Consider the following 23,891-nt stretch of genomic DNA (forward strand, 5'->3'; position numbering starts at 1 on the left):
AGCAGAGTATCACTACAATAAGAACCAACACAAAGTACAGAATTTTTTTTATGCAGGACAGGTCCAGCGGAATTCACACAAACCCAGAAGCATTGAGATAAAGCTTACAGTAAGAGTTAGACAAGGCTATAGTAAGAGATCGACTGAGCTACAGCATGGGATAGACAGGGCTATAGAAAGAGTTAGACAGGTCTATAGTAAGAGTTGTGAGTTGGATTGCAGTGTATAAGTAGTTTTGCCTTACTCTTGTCATCGAGCCTTATAGACATCAATAACTTCTATAAATAAATTTTATATGACTTTATATTCTTTAAAAATAGTTATTGACCAAGACTATTGAACTTTATCTAATCACTATACTTAGAGCCTTTTCTATTTTTCAACACCTTCTGCTTTCTATTGCAAGAATTTTTTCAATCTAGTCATCTTGTTTATTACCAGATGATAAACACAACAACAACAAATTACATTTGTAAAGCATGTTTCACATCTTGAGGACGTCCCAAGGCACTGGACAAAATACAATGTATTCAGTCAATTCACTTTACAGTATATTTTTAAAAGTCTCATGAGTCAAACTTCATTTGTGAGATTTCTTATCTGGTCCTGGTATCCTTTACACATAAATGGGGTGAAATTTATTTTGCAGCAAATTTGGTGATATAGAATCATATTGAAGGAAATCCTGTTGTGATCCACTTCATCAAAGTTTCTATACTTTGTATCTTCTTCCTGTACCTGGCTCTTTACACTCATTATCTTCATCCTTGCCAGGCTCCCAGAAGATTGACTTTCAAATCCTTTTACTATCTGGTTACCCCCTCTCTCGCCCCTCTCCCTCATCACTACCCCTGAAATCTCCTCCAACCCCATTCTCCTGTCTTTATCCTCCATTCTTCTATCTCTTGTCTATTGTTCATTCCTCGCACCTTTTCATTCTATTATCAATGGCCAAGATTCTGGACACTTTAATCCCAATCTCTGGAACTCTTTCCCAAACTGTCTTCACCTTATACCTTATCTCCTTGCCTTCAAGACCATCTTAAACTTAATTCTCTTTAAAAATCCTCAAACTCCACATACCCACTCCTTCCTACACTGACCAGTGTTTTCCACCATCGTCTTTGAAAAGTACACCAAGGTGTTATTTTGTGTGAAAGGTACTATCCAACGCTGAGTTGTTGATTATGTCAAATCTAAATATATAGTGATCACTGGAACCCAAATGTTCACTCACATCCAGCATATTAATCAGTTCTGGTGGATTGCTTTACACTCTATTGCTTTAATCTTGCATCCTGCTTCACTGCACCAAGAAGTAGTGCCTGATAACTACTGTATTTTGAAGTTGGCTTGTACTTTCATACTGTTTTATGTTTGCTTGTGGTCTGCCCAGTCCTCGAGGTGGCTGGGAACTTTGACATTACTGAATCTTGGTAACTGTGTCAGGACTTTTTATATGTTATAAGGAATTTCTATATTAAAATAATTAATGGGGATTATTCTGCTCCATCTACTGAATGTCACACATGTATCTCCGCAGACTAAAATGTTATACATCTCATTTAATTTAATATCATTTAGTTTACATTAAATATAATTCATAACTTTAAATTGCATTGCAGTCATCTGTAAGCACATAGGGGCAAATTCACTGTACTCAGTAAAAGGAGTAGAATAATCCCTGATATTGCTTTGCCAACATTCTGGTGCCCAAGAAATTAGGAAAGCACCGAATGAGAAAAGTCCATTTGACCCGCCAAGCCAACTCTTCCATAGGCCATGTATCTTAATGTGGACTCCACACCACTCTGAAACTTCAGAAGGAAAGCTGCAGTATGGCAGTTATATATGCTGTTTCCATTGTTTCAGGGCCGAAGGAGGTTCCTCCAATTGGTAGGAGATCAGTGTGGGAGCAGAGTTCCAGTGGGATAGAGTCCAACACTTATAATCATAATCCTTACATTTGATAAAATGCCTTTCACATCAGGAGAAAGTCTCAAAGCACTTCACAGCATATGTTGGAAGGTGGAGTGACTGTGTATTTTATAGGTGAACATGACAGGTAATTTGTGCACAAAAATATTCCACAAACAGTCAGTGAACGACCATATTTTTCTTTGGGGGATTATTGGCCAGGATACTGGAAGAAAACCCTTTTCTAATAATGCCATGGGATCTTTCCAACATTATAAAATCTTTCGAACATCCACCTGAACATGCAGACTTTGGTTTAATTTCTCAACTGAAGGACAGCATCTCCAACAATCCAGCACACCCACAGCAATGTATTGGAGTGTCAGCATCGTCCTGGACTATGAAATCAAAGTCATGACATTTGCTGGTTACAAATCAATTTGTGACCTTTGAAAGTTAGTTTCTGGTGTTGGGGAGCCTATTATTTTAGTGTTGTAGCCATCCGACTCCCTGGATGCTCAAGAGTCGTTATTTCAGGGATGCTGCTGGCTTGTGTGTGAAGATTATTGACGGTATTTAAGAGATTATCTTTATATGTGATTCTTATTTTACATAATAGGAAGAGTTATTGCTTAGGACTACTGCCAAATATCCTATAAGGAATTGAATTACTGGAAGGGGTTTTAAAGGCAGAAAGATTGTAAATTTACAGGATTTTTAGGGATAAAGACTGCTTTTTTACCACTCTGATTGTGTACAGATAATTTAAATCAATATTATATATGCACTGAAAGTGAGTATTATTGACCACTAATTGATTGCAAATAAAATGACACATGGATATACTTGGAGTGATTAAGCCAAAGTCACCGAATGCAACATAAATGCAGTTTTCAATCACAGTTGCACAAGCTCCCAAACAAAAAGAAAATACAGAAAAACTAATTAAACTCAGTGTCTCCATTATTTGCAGTGTAAAAATAACAAACACAGAGTGATAAAAAGGAAAAGTCTTATTGATGGATCTAGAAGATTATCATCATGAATCACGATCTTCTGGCCCCTCCCAATAACATCCCTTCAGTTGACTAAATACTCTAAGAAATTCTCTCTGTGTTAGGCCAGCAATAGTTTAATCATGCTGTAAATCAGAATCCACTTAAACCAAATGCATTTTTTTTCATTACCACCCTCAAGTAAGAGTGGCGAGTTATAGCAAAGAAATAACTAACATTGAAAGGGAGCATGGTACATTACTCTCACTACATAAACACAGCAAGGGAATATAGCACATTCCCTTCACTGTCCAAAGTAGAAACAAAGCACATTATACTGTATTCTCTGCATTGCAAACATAGCAAAGAAAAACAGCAATTCCCTTAACTGTATAAATACAGGGACAGAACACAGCTGTATGAGAAAAAGAGCTACTGGGACCTCCATTAATGTGGCTGACTACCACTGGCCTCTCATTCTTCAAAATGTGAAACTGTTTAATCCCCTGAAACAGTGTCACACATTTTATGTTCGCCTTTGACTATGAAAGATTTTTTTTGACAGTTACTGCTTCCAATATTTCTGTCCACCACTTTTCTGTTGTAATTGCAGATTGATTTTTTGCAGTTGTGTAAGACCAACTGCCTTGGAAATCATCAATGAGTCAGATAATAAAGAGTCTGGGTTCTGCTGCTGTGTATTTGCTGTTAATTACAGTGCATATCTAAACTTGTTTTGCAGTAATGAAGCCAGCTCTCCGGGGGGAAAATCCATTAACTCGGAGACAGATGGTCCTGGGAAGTCCTCTGGCGAGTGTGGAGCCAGCATATCCAGCGGCAACAGTTCAGATGCATCCGGCGCAGACCATGCAGTCTGCTCGGCAGGGGACACCATCGAGGTGAAAGCATGTCGCGTCATTCCCATCTCCACGGCCATGATGCAAAAGACGAGTCTGCACCATACCGCTTCTCCGATGAGAATGCAGAGGAACAAAGGGATGGTGGCCTGCTCCCATGTACCCACGTCGGACTACGAACTGTCGCTTGATCTCAAAAATAAACAGGTACTGTGAACACTCAGGAGCAGTGCAAACAGCTCAAAAACAAAGCAAGAATCCCAAACTGGTTCAGCAAGGATGTTAATCTGAAGTTGGAATCCAGGCGTTGTAGGAGCAGAGTAGATTGATCTTTGACTTTGCATCTAACCTGTGCAGTGCCTGACATGAGAGTTTGAAGAGAATGTAGGGAGGTTTACTCTATATTCTATCCTGTGATGTATCTGAACTGAAAGTGCATGATGGAGCAGTATACAAGGAGATTTACTCTGCAGCTTGTCCAAGTTGTAACTGTAACTGGAAGTATTTGGTAAGACTGTGTTGAGAAAACTTTATCCGCATCTACCTTTGGTATAACTGATGTGGGAGTGCTTGATAGGGTTGCATAATGGGAGCTCTAACTCATGCTCAGTGCTAATACTGAGTGCAAAAAGCAAAATTACTGCAGATATCTTTTACTTGTTAGGTGTAAACATACACCAACCCCCATCATACTGAGCGCACAATATCATTCATCTGCCGCCCTTTTGATCACATTAATACTTTGAAGTAAAATAAGAGTGATAAATGGTTTTCATTATTTTTCTATCAATGCTTTGACTGGTAAACTAGTGAAAAAATGTCCCCAAAATTTCTCATTCATAAGGTAATGGAGAATATTTTACTGACATTGAAGAGTGAACTATCTAGATATTTTCAACTGCTGATCACTTGTTCACAACAAAATAGGGTCACAATCAGATCAGGTCTGGTGTGCATGGACTCTCACAAGTCAATAATGGAAAGTTGTTCCAGCACCATTTGTGTTCTCTCTTTTGAACACATTTCAATTAGCAATTTGGTTTCCTTGAAATATAACTTATGGAATAATATAGAAATTAGGAACTGGAGATGGCAATTTAGTCCCTCAAGTCTGTTCTGCCAATTTACCAGATTGATGCAGATTGTTTAATCCCATCTCCCTACATTTTCTTCATTACCCTTGGTACCTGAACATCCCAACTATATCTGTAGTATATAGATAGACTGCATATATCTCCCTTTTAAACATTCCAATTGATTGTGCCTCTATGACCTTCTGCACATTCTCACAACTCTCAGAGTGAGGAAATGTTTTCTAATCTCACATCGAACTGATTTAGCTCTAATTTTTTGATTTTGTGTTCCCTTGTCTTGGATTGAGCTACAAGAGGGAAGAGTCAAACACATCTTGTTTGTAAATCCCCTTCATTATTTTAAACACCTCTAGCAGATTACCCTTATAGTATGGTCGTGGGATTTCCATCTATAAATTATTTGTTGCCGAAGCTTTCTCTGATTGTGTCACAACATCATTTGTCAGGATCAATGGCACAGAGCCTGCAGTGTCTACACTAGCAGGTTGCCATGCAAAAATATACCACAAAGATCCACTCAATTAACTATTAGGACAAAAGATTTAAAGCTATCAGCAAATTAATTCAAGACTGTATAATAATAATTATATAATCCTCAATTCAAGTTTTAGGTGATGGTTATATTCCTACTTAAATCACACTGAAACAATGATTTGTATTACAGGAGAGAAATAGGAACATATGATCAAGGCCATTCAGCCCTTCAAGCCTGTTCCACCATTCAATTAGATCATGGCTGATCTGCACCTCAACTGATCCTGTCAATTCCAATTTTCTGCTTTTTCCCCATCTCCCTTGATACCCTGACCTACCAACAATCTATCAACCTCACTCTTGAAAGTGTGGATGGATCCAGCATCCACAGCCTTTTGGGGGAGAGGATTCCAGATTTCTACCACAATTTGAGTGAAAAGCTGCTTTCTGATTTCACACTTAAATGGCCTGGTTCTAATTTTAAGATTATGCCCCCTTGTTCTGGATTCCCATATCAGAGGAAAGAGCTTTTCTGGATCTACCTTATCAAATCCCTTTATCATCTTAAACACCTCAATCACATCACCCCTCAACCTTCTAAACTCAAGGGAATACAATCTCAGTTTACTTTTCCTCGTAACTTAACCCTTCAAGGGATGGTAACATTCTTGTGAACCTGCGCTGCACTCTCTCCAGGGCCAATATATCTTTCCTGAGTTGTGGTGCCCAAAACTGAATGCATTACTCCAGTTGGGGTCTGATCAACGCTCTGTACAGCTGAAGCATCATTTCTTCCCCTTTGTATTCCAGACCTCCTGAAATAAAGGCCAATGTTTCATTTATCTTTTTGATTACTTTTTACACCTGGGAACTAGTTTTTAGTGATTTGTTGATATGGACACCCAAATCCCTTTGCTCCGCCACAGTTCTTAGTCTCTCCACATTTAGAAAATGTTCTGCTTTATCTTTTTTTGATCCATAGTGGATGACCTCACACTTCCCTACATTGAACTCCATCTGCCACAGCTTTGCCCACTCACTTAATCTGTTTAAGTCCCTTTGTAACTTCCTACTCCCATCTACAACAACAACAACAACAAAATTACATTTGTATAATGCCTTTCACGTTGGGAAGACATCCTAAAGCGCTGGACAGTTTCGGACCTGAGCTGGGGGTTGGGATTGGGGAGGGTGGAGTGCAGCGTCAAAACCGTGGTCAAAAAAGAGATGGGTCTTGAAGGAGGCAAGGGAGGGGGCGAGGCAGAGGGTCTTTGGGATGGAGTTCCAGAGGGTGGGGGCAGAGTGGCAGAAGGCCCGCCTGCCAATGGTGGGGGAAGTGAAGCAGACCGGAACCTGCTGAGCGGAGGGAACGGACAGGATGGTAGGGGGTTAGGAGGTCACAGAGGTAGTGGGGAGCAAGACCATGGAGGGCTTTGAAGGTGAGGACCAGGATCTTGAACTGTATCCTCTATGTGATGGGAATTCAATGGAGTTAGGCGAGGCTGGGGCTGATAGGGTCGCTGAGCCTGGTGCGGGAGAGGACACGGGCTGCAGAGTTCTGGATGATCTACATCCTATGGAGAGAGGAGTTGGAGAGGCATATACGCAAGGAGTTTGCATAGTGAAGCCTCAACGTAATGAATGCTTGTATGAGGGTTTCAGTGGCCTGTGGTGTGAGACAGTGGCCGAGCCAGGCGATGTTGCCGATGTAGGGGAAGGCAGAGCATTCTGTCAGTGGTCCTGGAGTCAAGGGTGGAGGCAGAAAGATACAGTTGGGTGTCATCCGCATACATGTGGAAGTTGACCTCATGTCTGCGGATGATGTCACCAAGAGGGAGAGTATAGATATTGAAGACAAGGGGACCAAGAACAGAACCCTGAGGAACACCACACAAGGCGGTGCAGGGGCGAGAGGAGAAACCGTTTGTGGAGATGAAGTGGAGGCGGTGTGAGATGTATGATCTAAACTAAGGTCAAGCATTACTTCTAAGCAACTTACTGAGTCTCCTAGCTTAGTGTTGTCCGCAAACCTGGATCTAAAACTTTCTATTCCTTCATCCAAGTGATGTATATCCATGGCAAAAAGCTGAGGTCCCCATACAGACCCCTGGGGGACACCACTTGTCACATCCTGCCCATCTCCCTTTATCCCTACTCTCTGTTTCCTGCCTGCCAGTCAATTACCAAGCCACATCAGAAGGCTACCTCCAATCCATGTGCTTCCATTTTCACTAATAAACTTTTTGGAGGAATTTATCAAATGCCATCTGAAAGTCTATATAAACAACATCCATAGACACATTTATATCTACCATATCTCCTCAAAAAATTCAACTAGATTAGTCAGACACAATCTTCACAAACCCATGCTGACTCTCTTTGACAAGCATATACCTGTCCAAGTGTTCAATCACTCTGTCCCTGATGATAATCCCTCCCTTCTTAAATAATGGGGTGACATTCACAATTTTCAATCTAAGGCAAAATTCCCGAATCTAGTGACCTTTGGAAAATTATGACGAATGCATCTGCAATTTCCTCTCCTATTTCCTCTCACACCCTGGGGTGGAACCTATCAAGTCCTGGAGATTTGTTCTTCGTGAGTCTCATTATTTTCTCCATTACCATTTTTTTATTTATATCAATTTTATTAAGCATTTTGCTTTGGCTTATTTTTAGGTTCCCTTGTATGGCTGGTATTTTGCCCTCATCCTCTACTGTAAAACAGTAGCAAAATATTTATTTAACAAGTCATTTCCTTATTTTCCATTATAATCTCACCTACATCTGTCTTTAACGGGCCCACATTCCCCTTGACCACTCTCTTTCTCTTAATATATTTATAAAAGCTTTTACTATTGGTTTTAATATCCTTTGCAAGTCTTTTTTCATATTCCCTTTTTGCTCCTCTTATTTCTTTCTTTGTAACCCATTGTTACCTTTTGTAGTTCTCCGAGTCCTCTGCATTCCCACATTTTCTTGCCTTTGAGTAAGCCTTTTCTGTTAGCTTGATATGGTCTCTAACCTCTTTTGTCAACCATGGCTGCCTAACTACATGATTGGGTTTTTTGTATTTTAGGGGTATGTAATTGTTCTGTATCGTATCAAATACTTTTTTGAAAACTTCCCATTGTTCTCTGTAGGTTTACCCACTAACATTTCATCCCAGCTTACTGTGGTCAATTATTTCTCATCCCATCGAAGTTTGCCTTACTTAAATTTAAAACCTTGGTTTGGTACCCTCCCTTCTCCCTCTCAAACCTAATGTTAAATTCAATCATATTATAGTGCATATACAGTATTTCCAGATTTCACTAATACATTGCTACAGTACTACATAGTTACACCACTGTACGACTGTAAGGTTACTGTATTGTATGTTGAAACCATGCAATATTGTAGCTGTGAAGTCAAGTTCCCGTCCTCCACTTGCAATGATGCTGAATGGTTGCGTTACTATATGGTTGTTGGATTACCGCGTTGTATGTTTGCAACGTTGAAGAACTCCAGTGCTGCACCTAACATTGAAGAGCTGCATTGCTGTACCTAAAATACTATGGGGGTAATGGCACATGTTGACAGTGCTGTGATATGTGGGTGCTCGAGCCTTGCTGTGCTATGGGGCTATGGTGTCATATCATTGCAGTACTGTGAAAGGAGGGTCTTTGGTACTCCAAGGTCATGATTGATATTCTGTTCCACACATCTGACATTTTGAAAGGAGAAAAAATCTTGCATGATGCTAAGACGCATTTCCACTCTGTACTCCAGTTGGGAGTCTTACAGGCAGCATAAAGAGGAAAGATCTAACCCATCAGTCGGAGATAGATTAGAACACAGCCCTGGAAATGAAAGGGGAGTGTTCTAACCCACTGCAACAGCCACTCATGTAGGACTCTCACTTCCAAATACAGAGAGATAGAGCGGTATCTAAAGAGAGCAGAAATCTTGTATTTGATGAGTTTGTGGGACAAATATGTTTCAGAAATTGAGCTTGTAGCATAAGCAGCTTACACTCCTCAGAATGGAGCATGACAGTAATTGGTTTGCACACTTGAATCACTGAACCCGACATTCATACAAATAATCTGCCAAGGAATATTTTTGAAGTATCATTCAAGGCAAGATTATTTTTTACTCTAGTCGAGATTGAATGAGTGAAGTTTTTTTTTACAATATTATTTGAATGTTTTCTCCCTTCACAGTGCATTGGAGCCAAACGTGTATCCTACAAATCCTACCCCTTTTCCATGAATATTTTAACCTATACCCCCCACCCCTGTTCTCCCTACTTCTATTAACATCAGTTTATCTCTGATCTTATTGTTTTTCCATCTTCTTGTTGTTCTATAATAATAATCTTTGCATTTGATATAGTGCCTTATCACGTCTTTGAGATGTCTCAAGGCGCTTCACAAATATACTGTAAAGTGAATTAACTGTATATTCCTGTTTCTCCTTTTATACTTTCCTTGCCTGCTCATATTCTCTGAATCCTATCCCTTCGCATTCCCTCTTTTATTATGAATACACTTGGAACAATAGATACCGCAGGTCTCCTTCGGGAAACATAAAGTTGATCACACGGGTCACATACTGAAACTCCACTCTGAAGGTAAATTGACTCAGATCAGAGTTACCATGAATTATATTACAACACATTTCATTATATTACAGAATGTTACACTATAGAAACAGTTTGTTCAACTTAACTAGTCCATGCCAGTGTCTATATTCCACAAGAACTTCCACCCCTCCTGATGCCTGCTCCCAAATCCATCTGTTTCCTTCTCAGAGCTGGTGCAGGGTAAACTACTTCCATCTTTTTTAATTCAGAAATCCCCTTAGAAATGTCTGCAGATTAGACCCCACCAACTCAGGCATTTCTCCTAAAATAATTTGAGTTATTTTCTTCCAACTTTGTGACTCCAATGTCTTCAGATAAAAAATAGCAGATTGTGCAAAACCTGAAGATAATCAACTTTACAAATGCTTCTGAATCTGCTCTTCCTACAGTTGAAACCTAGTCACCAATCACGCGTATCCAGGAAACTGATAATAGAGGAGATAATTCCTTTAAGGAGTAATTTGGGTACAAGTATAGAGAATTAGGAAATAGCAGATGTGGACCCATTCCAGATTCACTCATGTTGGCTCAGGAGACTAACATATGTTGATGTCATTGATGTCAGTAAATCATGTATTATGAAGACACTTGAAGAATATAAATGAATACAGGGCACCTGGAAGGCTTGGCAATGCTCAGAACCTCAAGGAAACGTTAAAAGGAATAGTTGAGATTCTGGTTAATGTTTTTATAAGCTGCGTAAATAAAGAAGCTGTACCTGGGGATTGTTGATGTAAATCCAACATTCAAAAAACAGAGTTATGAACATGGAAACTACAGGCCAGTCAATATTACTGTGAAGGAATTGTTCGAGAGCATTGTATAGGATATAATGCATGTTGTTTTAAAGATCACAGATATTGTAGTAGTCAGCACAGGTTTACAACAACAAATTACACATATGTAACAAATTACAAAAAAACCATAGAGGGCTTTGAAGGTGAGAACCTGGATCTTGAACTTATCCAGTGGAGTCGGGCGAGGATAGGGATAATAGGGTCACGGAGCGAGTTGTGGGAGGGACAGGGGCAGCAAGGTCTTCAGATGGGACTTGAAGGAGGCAAGAGAGGGGGTGAGGTGGAGAGATTGCGGGATAGAGTTCCAGAGTGTGGGGGCAGAGGTGCTGAATGCCTGACCACCCCATGAGCTAGGTTTAGGAACAATAGCTCATGCTCACAATCAGCTTAAAATACTTTGCAGAACTAACTATATTGGTTCTTAACAGCGATCCATTGAATGCAATTTATTTAAGAAGATATTTGATAAAGTTCCACATGAGAGACTTTTGAATAACATGGAATCAATGGTAAATTATTTAGATGGATTGAAAACTGCCTTGCAGAAGGTCTGCGGAAGATTGAGTAGTGAAGTCCTGATCCGTATCACTGAATGATGTAGAATTGATCGTGAGGTGATACCAAACTTGGGTTGATTGAAGGAGGATAGGAAATCTAACTATGGGAAGTAAGAGAGTTCCACAGTCCCGAATCAATGGAAACGAATGAGTTAGAATGAGAGATTAGGATTGAAAAAGTAAGCCCAGATCAATACTTTAGGATGCGTAAGAAGACAGAGGAACAAGAGGATATTAGTTTTGAAGTGTAAAGGATAATTTCAGGATAGAGACCAACAAGTTTTCCTTTATGCGGAGATTAATCAATGACCGGAACAGATGATCGAGGAGGACACTGGACTCATTTAAAAAAATAAGCTGATACTGTGATGAGCGGACTGTAAGGTGGTTGTTCTAGAGGGATGAGATTGGATGGGCTGAGAGGCCTTGGGATTTTGTGATGTTTTGAATGACTCTTGATTGGAGCACCAGTTAGGATCCAGGGAGAAAGAACAATTTATTTGAAGATTAGAAGGAACAAGGGAGAAAATTTAGGAAGAGCAAAATATGGCAAACAGTGATGTTCCTTAGGGGTGAAATAAAAAGAGAAGTGATGAACAATATAATCCTAATGGTGGCCCACTGTGCCTAGAACCTTTGGCACATTAGTTGTGTTTCTCCTCAAAAATGTCAATAACTTTTAAAAAGTTATTGATGTCTTTACAGATCATGGAATGGAAAGTAACATATTGTGTTCTGGAATGCTTTTAACAAATGGCTTTGTCATCTTTATGGTGGGAAACTGTAACAGAAAATCTTTAATTTTCATATTACACTGTAATCTTACTGACTGCCCAGGGAGATATTAAATGGGGATCATAAAGAATTTGTACTTCAGGGAAGCCATTGAGAACCCAATCTCTTATGTTTTCTCATTCGTCCCTCTCATCCTAATACCAGATTAGTGCCAGTTCACCTTGAGGCCTGTCTGTGTGCCTCCAATTTCTGCTGTCTGTCTCACACACTGGTCAACAGTTAGCCCCCTAGTTAATATTATCTCTACAGCAACCACTTATGCTGTGTTGTTTTCATTTTGTCCTCTCTTTAAGGCACTGACCTATGCTTGAGTGGGATCGCAAAGGTCCCGGGAACCTTCTAGTACTAAATGGCCTTACTTCATTTGTGAGGTGAGGAGCTATTCGCCATCTGTGCCGGATCCTGACCTCACTTAATGCTACAATAACACTCAGGCTTAACCCGTGGACATATTATCTTGAAATTTAAGATTGCGCAGAAATAAGACTAAAATCAGTCTTACTGATGGCTTAGTAGCGACCTGATGCCATCTGCAGCCGTATTGTAGTACTAAAATGTAGTCTTCATTTGGAAGCCTGTTTCTTCAGAAGATGAACTGCAGAAAATCAGCTTCCAAAGTAAGACTGAATCTTTGAAGAATTTTCCTCAATTCTGTGCAATCTTAAATTTTATGACAACATGGCTTTATAGATTAAGATTAGGTGCAGTTTTAGACACTGACACATTCTCCCGAAGGAAGCATTAAGTGAAAATCAAGAGTAGGAACCTTAGCTGATTTTGTCCCTTCCCCAGAGCAGGGCCACTGAAAATGATTGTTGTATCTTTATCTTCAACTTTACTGAGATGAACAAACTCAGCACAGATCAGTTGTTTAACTTTTATGACCTGTAAGGCTGCAGATGGCATCGGGTGGCTACTAAGCCATCAGTAAGACTGTATTTCTCTTGCTATAATAAGCTGCACTTGTGAATTGGAGGCCCATCCCTGTCAGTCCAATTTGCACTGTATCTCTCTAAAATAACATGAACTAGCATCAGTCCCTAAGAGACCTCATTTAACCACTCAGTATTCTGTTGAGTCTGACAAAGCTGAGCTGTTCTTTCTCTAGCTATTACTTCCTTTGTTTATTACATTGTACACATCACATTAAAAGAAAAACTCTTCCTAAGAGAAGGATAATTGCATTATGGCCAAGGATTAGGAGATCTGAACAAGTGTGGGTGAGCAGGGATGGAGGAAAAGGGACAGATGAACTCACCAGTTTATGTTGGATTCTGCTGGAGTGTTCTCTTCAGATTGACTAATAACAATGTCAGTCCAATTTGCTTCTCCCTTCTGCGAAACTATATAGCATTTGGCAACTGATTCTGATTGAGGTACAACCATACACTTGCTTCATAGTGATCAAGCTCTGGGTATGGTTTCTGTCACTGCACATCTGGTGGAATGATGTTGTGCATCCGTCTGTGTTTAACATTACAGGAGGGATGTACAGAACTGCGGGATATTCTCTCCTGCTGACTGCATCACTATTGCAAGTGGGCCAATGTCACCAGTGTGATGTTATTTCAATGAAGCATTTTGTTCAGTTGATAAATGTGAGATGTGATTACATCATCCATGTATTATTGTCATTTTCTGGTGGGGTAATAATCCCTTAAAAAAAGTATTAAAATTTTGGTCACTCAATACATGACTGTTTGTAGGACACTGCTGTGCGCAATTGGCTGCCACGTTTCGCTCACAAAGTATACAGTCAATTCACTTTTCAGTACATTCTGTGAAGTGCTTTGACACATCTTGAAGACGCGATAAGGCTCTATATCAAATCCAATGATTATTGTTATATTTTCCCCTATCACAGATAACATTGTCATGACCAGAAAATGCCTTTGTATCTTATGCTTAAAATGTTAATTTTTAAAACTTTCCCCTCCTCCAAGAGGTCCGTGCAGTGTTTACAGCAACAACAACTTGCATTTATATAGCTCCTTTCATATGGGGTAGCGTCCCGAAGCACTTAAAATAACAGTTTACAATAAATTTCATTTATATAGCAGCTTTCACATAGGAAAAATTGGGTATCTCAATAGGGATGTTTAAGAGAGAAATAGACAGACACTTGGTTATTAAAGGTACTCCAATTGCTAAGAAAAAATCTTTTACTTGTGTCTGAGTAATGGGATTTGTCGCCAGAGACCAGTAGTTTACATCAGCACAAAAAGTGCTCAAAACAGCTCATATAATGCACATGTTCCATTTAGTCAGCCTACTGAATGATCATTGAATGATCAACATCAGATTCTGTATAAAGACGAAACAACTTCTTTTTTATGAATGTCTTCCATATTACTTTTATAGCACTTTAATGTAGTCAAGATTCAAGTCAGTTTTTGAGACGCTATCTTCATTTTGTGGGATTGCTATTAACTGATGGAGTAATGATACTTGTGACCAGTGCACAAACTAGGCATCAGGTTCAACCCACAGCTGTCCTTCCTTCCCCACATCCGGTCCCTGACCAGGATCGCCTTCCTCCACTTCCGCCACATTTCCAGCCTCCGACCGTACCTTACCCCGGATGCAGCCAAAACCCTCGTCCACCCGTTCGTCACCTCCCGAATGGACTTCTCAAAGAACCTCTTTGCTGGTCTCCCCAACTCCACCATGCACAGAATCCAACTGATCCAAAACTCCGCCGCCTGCATACTCACTCTGTGCCTCCATCACACCAGTTCCAGACAAGCTCCACTGGCTCCTCCTCACCGAAAGGGTCGATTTCAAGATCCTCACACTTGTTTTCAAATCCCTTCATGCCGTGGCACCTCCCTAACTCTCCGACCTGCTTACTCCCCAAAACACAACCCGCTCGACTGGCTCCAGCCTTCCTCATGTCCCTTGTGCCCTCTGTTCCACAATTGATAGCCGGGCTTTTAGCCACTGGAATACTCTTCCTCTATTCCCCTGCCTTGCCCCTTCTTTCCCCACTTTCAAGTCACCCCTGAAGACCTTCCTATTTGACTGTGCCTACGGTCACCTCCCACTCCCCCCGGCTTGGAGTCGTGCTCCTCCACTGTCAAGCGCTCTGGGACACTACCCTGCGTAAGAGGCACTATATAAATGTAAGTTGTATGTGTGGTCTGTGGAAAGAGTAGACTTGAAGTGGTGAATAGCTTTTTTTGTTCCAGGCCTTCTTATGTTCTTATGCTATCCAGGTGTGCATGTGGAACATTATAGTATCTGATGCCTCAAATCTCTCTCCTGTTTCAGATTGAAATGCTGGAACACAAATATGGGGGTCACTTGGTCTCTCGCCGAGCTGCCTGCACCATCCAGACAGCATTCCGTCAATACCAGCTCAGCAAGAACTTTGAAAAGATTCGGAATTCCTTGCTGGAAAGCCGAATGCCCAGGCGAATATCTCTGCGGAAGGTCAGGTTACAGAATGCGGAGAGCCTCATGGAAGGCTATAACTTTGCGGGAATTCCCCTGGTTCGTTCTCCGTCCTTGCCCGCCAGCATTAGTGGCGCCCTGACTGAACTGGAGGACTCCTTCACAGAGCAGGTCAAGTCCCTGGCCAAGTCCATCGATGACGCTCTCAGCTCCTGGAGCTTGAAAACCATGTGCTCACTGCAAGACGGCAGCACGTACCAATTCACAGAGGCATTCAGCAGCACTTCGATGCAGGAGTGTCCCGGTGGGGAATCGGGGAAATTGGGAGCTGAGGGACTGGAAAGGACCGCTGGGAAACAGGACGATGGGCTCCCACAGAGCGGGAGTACCCTCATGATGGCTTTCAGAGATGTAACTTTTCACATCGAAAACAAGAACTTGTCGGTTTCTTCATTGCTAGAGTCTGCCTCAGTCGCCATGGCAAACTGTCAGAACACCCAGTCAGAATCAAGCCAGAGCCCTCCAAAGGCCGATCCCAACCAATTGGAAGAGGCAGACAAAGTGTCCGAAAATACTTCCTCGGAGCAGGAGAAGATGATCACGCAAAACAGCCACGCTTTCACAGAACTCAATGTCAATGTCAGCTCAAACGGACTTGAGGGAGAGATGATAGAACAGGGACAGATGACCGTCCAGAAGATCCAAATTGATCAAAACAATGGGATTGTGGCAGCCAACCAGGTGGAAACCAACCGCTTGGATAATGCAGAGCATCTCAGCAGCAGCAGCACTTCCATCTCCGCCAAGTCCCCGTCAGAGATTTCTTCGAAGGAAGCACTGCAGACCATGATTCTGAGTATGCCCAGGTACCACTGCGAGAACCCCAGCAGCTGCAAATCACCCACATTCTCCACTGACATCATCCGCAAACGCCTTTATCGGATCGGCCTCAACCTGTTTAATGTGTAAGTAAACCCACAGCAACAAGCGCAGGGGGTCGCACAGCGCTATAGTTGCTGAGGGATCTAGATGAAGAGCCAGGGCTTCTAGTGCAGAACAATATCAAAACAGGACAAACCAAGAAACAAAAGGTAGGTGAAGCTACGTTTGGGATTTGGAAATCTTTGGATCGTAGGAAGAAGATAAGACTGAGGGAAGTGAGGGGTTCCACAGAATTGAGGCCCTGAGAAAGAATACATTGAAGGAAGAGACACCAGTTTTCAACACAGTGAGGATTGCAGGGAGAAGTTCATGGGATGGTGTATTTGGAGCTAGGGAAGAAAAAGAGAAGGCAATTCGGGAAGCAGTGACCTTAGTGGTATCAGTATCATAGAGAAAGACAAGAAAGGTTGCAATTGGGATATCCCCTGAGCAAGAAAAACACCCAAACATGCAGACTTCAGCGGAGATCTAAGACTCATCTCAAAAACTTCTATTTTGGTTCATAATTTGATATTTTCTGACAATATCAATTTTGTTGTTTTTTTCATCAATATTTTATTCTTCCTTCTTTCTTTTCGGATTAAATGAGTAGCATTGAATTGAATAGCTGTACTTAAGGTTTTAAATGCAAACTTCTCCCACAATATTCTGAACGCAGTATATCTGATTTGCAAGTATTTATACCATTATATACACACTGGAAATTACTTGTTGTCTGTCCCTTTCTCGGTCAATCATTAATTCATATTTCTGTTTCCCTCGATACTTCACTTTCAACTTAATATAACTTCAGGACAACTTGAAAATAACATTTTAAAGAGAACGTCTACATCCTTTTATCCACTCCAATGTTTTCCCTTCGTCTCCTGAAGGCAGTGACCCATACTGACCATTCTTCCTGTGTAAGCTGGGTGGCATGTGTTACTCGCTATTCAAGCAGCGTGGAGTGGGGCAATCACAACCAAGCCCAATGCTGTTCTCAGCCAATGTCTCCAGGTACACTTTGTTGCAAGGATCAGTGGATAGTGATGAGGAGCAGGAACTCTGACTTATCCTCCTCCACCACCCTCACCAGCCAAGGAGTGCTCAAATTAATTTTGACTGAGATCAGTTAACTGAGTGCATTTAACCTAGGACCCTCCAATATGGTTCATTGTCATATCATGTGGTGCAAATAATCACTGAGCAAATCTTTTATCAATTATAATATGTATATTTAAATTGTGAAAAAACAAAGTAGAGGGCATGGAAAATAGATGATATATTCAAGACTCTAGAAACCTTTTCAGGTGTTGCTGATCTTAGTTCTGTATTCTTACATTATATAATGGTGGGGGAGAGGTCTGTTTAACAGCCTCTGTATGTTTCATCTCTCTTTTCACTAAGCCACTGGCTACTGAAAAATAACCAGACGCAAGGAACTTAAAAGCAAGGAATTTGTGCAAGACTACCACATGTGGAGTCCTGTAGCTCACTCGGCTCGCAAGCGAGAGACCTGGGTTTGATTCCCAGCAGGGCGAAACGTTGGGCAGGTTTTCTTACTCCACACGCCTCTGTTTACCTAGCAGTAAGTAGTAACCCAGTTGTTAGTCGATTTGCGGATCGCTTTTCCAGGGGTAATAATTCCTTCAAAAAAGTAGAAATAATAAATTGGTCAATCAATCCACGACTGTTTGTGGGACACTGCTGCTAGCAATTGGCTGTCATGTTTCGCCCACAGTCAATTCACTTTACATTTATACTGTGTGAACTACTTTGAGACGTCTTGAAAACGTGATAAGGTGCTATATCAAATGCAAGGATTATTATTAAGAGAGGATCATTGGCCCTGGTGAATTAATTGACAAAGAAAGCACATTTTAGCAAAATTCGATTGGGAATAAATTGAGATGTGGGGACCCAGAAAGTCAACATCCTTGACAGGTCAAATAATCACTAAGAATGCCGTTTATGAACAAAACATTATAGGGCAATATAACATATTAATTCTTGAGGTAAATGGAACAACAGTCAATCAATTATTTGTTAACATGTAATTACCTATTAGGAGAAATCTATCCACCAAAAGCAAGGCTGATCTCAATAAACAATTCCTGACCGCATGTCAAAGTCTTGGCAGAAAGGGATCGTTGCACACGATTGGTTAATTGCTTTTAAATGCCTGACCTATTGATCAGAAGCAAAGTGAAGCCTACAGCATTAACAGGCTGGTGCTATCGATGCCTGGGGTGTGGAGTCCCACTTCATAGTCAATGTTACCATGCTGTTTCACTTTGTGTTTATGCAGGTTTGTGCGTCGAGCGATCAGACTAGACAGATTTTTGTATAGAGTGTAACTGCGCATGTACAGTGATAGTGGAGTGGTCTCTGGACTAATTTATTTATGTATTTATGGTTAGAGTGGAGTGCTGTAGCTTAGGGATTGGAGCACTTGCTTGGCAAGCGAGAGGATCTGGGTTCGATTCCTGGACAGGGCGAAACATTGGGCAAGTATCCTTGCACCACTTGCGCCTGTTCACCTAGCAGTATGTAGGAACCCATTTGTTAATCAATTGGCGGATCGCTTTTCTGGGGTAATGTTCCTTTCAAAAATAGATAAATAGATAATTTGTTCACTCAATCCACGATTATGGGACACTGCTGGGAGCAATTGGCTGCTGTGTTTTGCCCACAAAATATACAGTCAATTCACTTTACAGTGTATTCTGTGAAGCGCATTGAGACGTCTCGAAGACATGATAAGGAGCTATATCAAATGCAAGGATTATGATTATTATAGTGTTGAGCTGGTAGTATTGTTGCTTTTGATGGCAAATTCCTATATATAGGATGGTACAGGACCCAAAAAGACTATCGCCCAGTCAATCTGGCAAAGTGTAATATAAAAAATAACTAATCCCACACTACTCTTATCTCTCATACTCAATTGAAGCTTTTGCCAAAAAGCTATCTAATTCCCTCTTGAATTTATTGATGCAATTAGGTTATATAAAACCACAAGCATCTCTGCCACTTTTTTTCTATGCTTTTCTTTCACCTTCTACAATGGGCAGCCAGATGTGGGAGGTGGCATCCAGGAGAGCCAGTCTGCTTATGATAATTGATCAATACGCTAATACTCATGACTGTTTATGTAATATCCCTTCTAGTTATTTCTGGTTGCATAATCTTTGCCATTGCTGTAATTATCATCAGCAAACTCATTGATCATGTGTAAGAAGCTCACATCACCGCACTTCATAAAGCAGTACAGCAACATCTGTATCCCCCCCCACACACACATACACACCCTGCTTCCCCCCATCCCTCCAGCCTGCATTACAGATTTGCTGTAGCTCAATATGCCTTTTAAATTAAATGCCTACGCACTGTTACGCTATATTTGCATTTGCTTCAGTTCACCTTTAAAAGCTATTTCACCATCTGTCCAGCATATAGATGGGTTATCACAGTGCACAGCAAAGAAAACGATTAATTTGCCAAATGTGCACACAACGTTAATAACATATTCAAAGTTCTGGCAGAAGAGTAGTGCTCAACTAGAGAGTAACTTAATAAGAGCAAATAGGCAAGAAATAGACATGTCTCAGGCAATCAGTTTGATGAAGCATTACTTAGTGCACATACAGCACAATCATCACAGAAGTATTGTGATAGTGACAGCTTATTTTGATGAATGGGACTCTTCAAATCTAATTTTATTGCATATATCCCACTCTTGTTCATCTTTTGATTGTTTTGTATTGTTTTTTAAAATCGGAAATCACACATGCACACACAAACACACATATTTATGTATATATATATATTTATGAAGCAATTCAGCCTTCTCAAATGGTTTCTTTTCTTCTTAAACAATAAAGGATTGCTTAGCCTCTGGACATCTTCATGGATCAGTAACTGGAATTATTTCTTTTCAAAGTTCTTTGTTGCTTAGCAGCTTTGGTAAGTTAACTGTTTCCTTCAGAACCCAACAAAACTCAACACGACCCAAAGGAAATTAATCCTAAATGGGGAATGAAATATTCTACTGCAGTACAGACATTGATCTAGACAGCAGAACACGGAAGAGCTGAAACAAGCAGAACAGGGCAAGAGAGGAGAGAGAATTTTACTTAACGTTGCCATGATAATATTTACCAGTGTACAGGCTTGGTGGGCTGAATGTCTTTTCCCTTGTAAATGTTTTAAAATTCTCTTATTACACAAAGACAAATGAACTACTGTATCTGCAAGCTGTTAACAACAAAAATAATATAAAGCTACTGACCTGATGAACAATTTTCACAAACCTTTGATGCCCAAGAAACAAGGCAATGGAAAGCCTTCTAAATAAATAATCCCTCCAAAACAAAACAATAATAAATTGGTCATTTTCAATCTACGACTGTTTGTGGGACATTGCTGTACCCAATTGGCTGCCGCCTTTGCCCACAAATATATAGTCAATCCACTTTACAGTGTGTTCTGCGAAGCGCTTTGGGACATCCCCCCGACCTGAAAAGCGCTATATCAAATGCAAGGATTATTATTATTATTAAGGAATATTATTATTATAAGTAGGTTATGTGGGGCATAACCCTAATTGTGAACTATGTGAGGGAGTGGGGGGGGGGGGGGGGGGGTGGCTAGGATACAATGCAAGCAATTCTCTTTCTTGTTCTCTTGAATTAGAATGTAAACCAAGGATATACTTAAAGAAAAGGTGCACGTAGCTTTTCTTTAAAATATAATCATGTCCTTGAGCATACAGAGGTACCTTACAGTAAGAATGTCGGTTGCTCAACAGAGTTGGCAGTAGCTCATTGGGTGTGAGCCATTTAATTGTCACAGGCAATTCATTCGGGCATAAAGGAACTCACTGGGGACTGGAGGCAGCTCAGTAGAGCAGTGGAGGTAGCTCATTGAGGAATTCATTGGGGACGTGTTGTGGGTTCAAGGGAACGCTGAGATAGCACTTTAGAGTCAGAAGCTGCTCAAAATATTCAGTTCTAGAGTGTAAAATGGCTGTGTTGTTGGCCATTCCCTTACCCCTTTAATAACAGATGTGTGGGAGTCCAATGAAGCGTAATTAAGGAAAAGCAGCGTGACCGAACATTGGACCCCAAGCCATGATTTTCAAGCAAGCTGCTTTCCCTTAATTGTAACCTATATTACAGGCGCCAGATTGGGATGGTGGTTTGACCACATGGGCTTTTCCTTAAAGAATATTTCAAAATAAAGTATTTTCCTTGAAATTTGCAGTTCCCATTTGTAGTTGCCAAAAGAGTGGGTTCAGGGGCTCAGACCAGGAGCTGGAGGCTGCTGAGCAGAGTTGAAGGAACCGTACACCTGCAATTGGGACACTAAATGGGTTGTGCTGAAAGGCTCCCTCCCCTGAACTGCCTCAAACCTTTATGTTTGTGGATGGAAGGGATTGCAATTTGTACAATGTCTCCAGACTACACTTGACCTGGGAGTTCTTGATACCTAAGATGGGGGAGCTATTCCTTTCTTCTGTACTAACGTCCCTCACCTTAACAACTTAACAAACCATAATGTTAACTGGGCAGGGAAAATGTCCAAATAGCATTCATTTCTGTTAACTTCATATTTTCATTGCAGTAGTGGGAAATGTACTGCCAGCACCATGCGGAGTTAACAGAATCCCCCCTCCCCGCTCACACACTGTGCACATACAGAAATATGTTCATTGCATGTTCGTTCAGAGACTCAGCACTGCTTACTTTGATTCATCTGAATTCCAGGCTTCAAGTATCAATGGCGAGCAAATCTGAAGTGATGACGCATCTGGATTAAAGAGGATTGTATTGTGCTTTGAGCATGCTACCAGTGAATTGGGCTCTGTCAATCTTAATAATGCTGTAATGATTTTCGTTGCATCTCGGTTGAATGTTCATTATAGGAAATATGCTGAAGGACTGGGTACAACAGAGGGTTAGAAAACTACTCATTCACCTTTGGGACTTGGATTTGTGTCCTGCCTAGACAGAAGGAAAATCACATCTCTCCATTGACAGTTAATTTGTTTCAGTCATACGGCATTCGGCAGCCTCAATCATTTCCTTATGAACATCGATCCACGATTCTTAATGCTGCTAAATTGCTTCAAGTCAGTTCTTGTTTTCTAATTTTTTCCAGGAGTGAGGTTCCTTTCAATACTTTTCCTTGTTCATGTCTGCTCCATGCCAAGCACTACCTCCAATTATGTGCTTGAAATCTACATGCAAACTCTGCTGATAGCTGGCCACTGATAATGGGTCCAAGGTGACTGAAAGATGTTCCATGTGGATAAGCACTTGCCCTATGCTCACTTCTTGCAAGACGCCACAGTTGAGTTAAGAGAGTGTTTGAGTTATTGCTCTGTAATTGGAGGAATGTGAAATTGCAAGCAGCCAGCACTGCATCAGACAAAAACATGTTCCAATCCTCTGCAGCTCTCCATGTGATGAGAAGGAAAAGATCTTAATTTTGAAATGTAAATACTATGCACATCTAATCATAGGGAATTCCTGTGTATCTGCGAGTAGAATTTTGCTTGCTGTGTACCTAAATTGCAAAGAGATGTTTAATCCTTAGGGAGAGTATTGCTCACTGGAACTGTACAGACTTTCTGTTATTCCACAGAGAGGGTTACTTGTTGTGTAACTGCACAGAATTGCTGTTTATTTTACAAGGTAAGGGCTACAGGATGGGTCTCAGTATTTAGTTCCCTTTTTATTCTGCTGGAGGAAGATTTTTTTATACTGTTAAAATCCCATCACCATTTCAAAAAAGATTTGTTAAATTCAAAGCAACAGAAGGCTTAATTTTATTTTACAGTTTTTCACCCCCTCAGGGGACCCAAGGACATTTTTACATATAAATGTAACCAGAACCTGTGCTAACAAGATATAAATATTTCAATTTAATCCAAGTATATCTGCATGAACCTCGCTGTCAAGCCTGTTGTTTCTGCAACAAACCACAGCATAATTATTCCGACAGTTTTGTTCGGCATTCCTACTGATGGTTTCCTCATGCTCAGTATCTCTGACGTTTGCTGTTTAAGTTATTCTTTTACTCCATTGTTCCTTGTCACTATTGCGGCCAGTGATATGCAGGAATGATTCTGACTGAGAGGTGGTGAATACGTGTGAAATAAAGAGTGAAGAATGTGGATGGAGAACTTGGTGGTCTGAAGAATCTAGACATGAATGTGGATCTGGAGTCAAATAAAAATCATGACATGAGTATGGAGGATGGAGTTTGTTTGGAAATCTAGGGAAAATAGTAATATTCCTCACTGCCAGATCCCCAAGAAACAGGGAGTCGGCCATCATTCCCAGCTATCACAGCCAATCACTCCCTCTTTCCTCCCACAGTAAATACAGTTGTATTACTCACTATCACTTATCCTCAATTGCAAGACAATACAATACAAAATTACATTGTCAAGCGTCT

General features: G+C 40.7%; 1 protein-coding gene across 1 annotated transcript in view; it reads left to right on the forward strand.

The window, feature by feature from the left end:
- Window positions 1–15,218: 15,218 nt before the first annotated feature.
- The window catches only part of LOC103181820 (IQ motif and Sec7 domain ArfGEF 3), a 61,131-nt gene continuing 52,458 nt past the window's right edge, over window positions 15,219–23,891 (forward strand). Inside the window, exon 1 of the mRNA XM_007898531.1 lies at window positions 15,219–16,471. Coding sequence (XP_007896722.1) covers window positions 15,357–16,471 — 1,115 coding nt within the window. The 5' untranslated portion in view covers window positions 15,219–15,356. The remainder of the gene's footprint in view (window positions 16,472–23,891) is intronic.

Source organism: Callorhinchus milii, unplaced genomic scaffold (assembly GCF_018977255.1).
Source record: "Callorhinchus milii isolate IMCB2004 unplaced genomic scaffold, IMCB_Cmil_1.0 Scaffold5, whole genome shotgun sequence".
In the NCBI taxonomy this organism is placed as follows: domain Eukaryota; kingdom Metazoa; phylum Chordata; class Chondrichthyes; order Chimaeriformes; family Callorhinchidae; genus Callorhinchus; species Callorhinchus milii.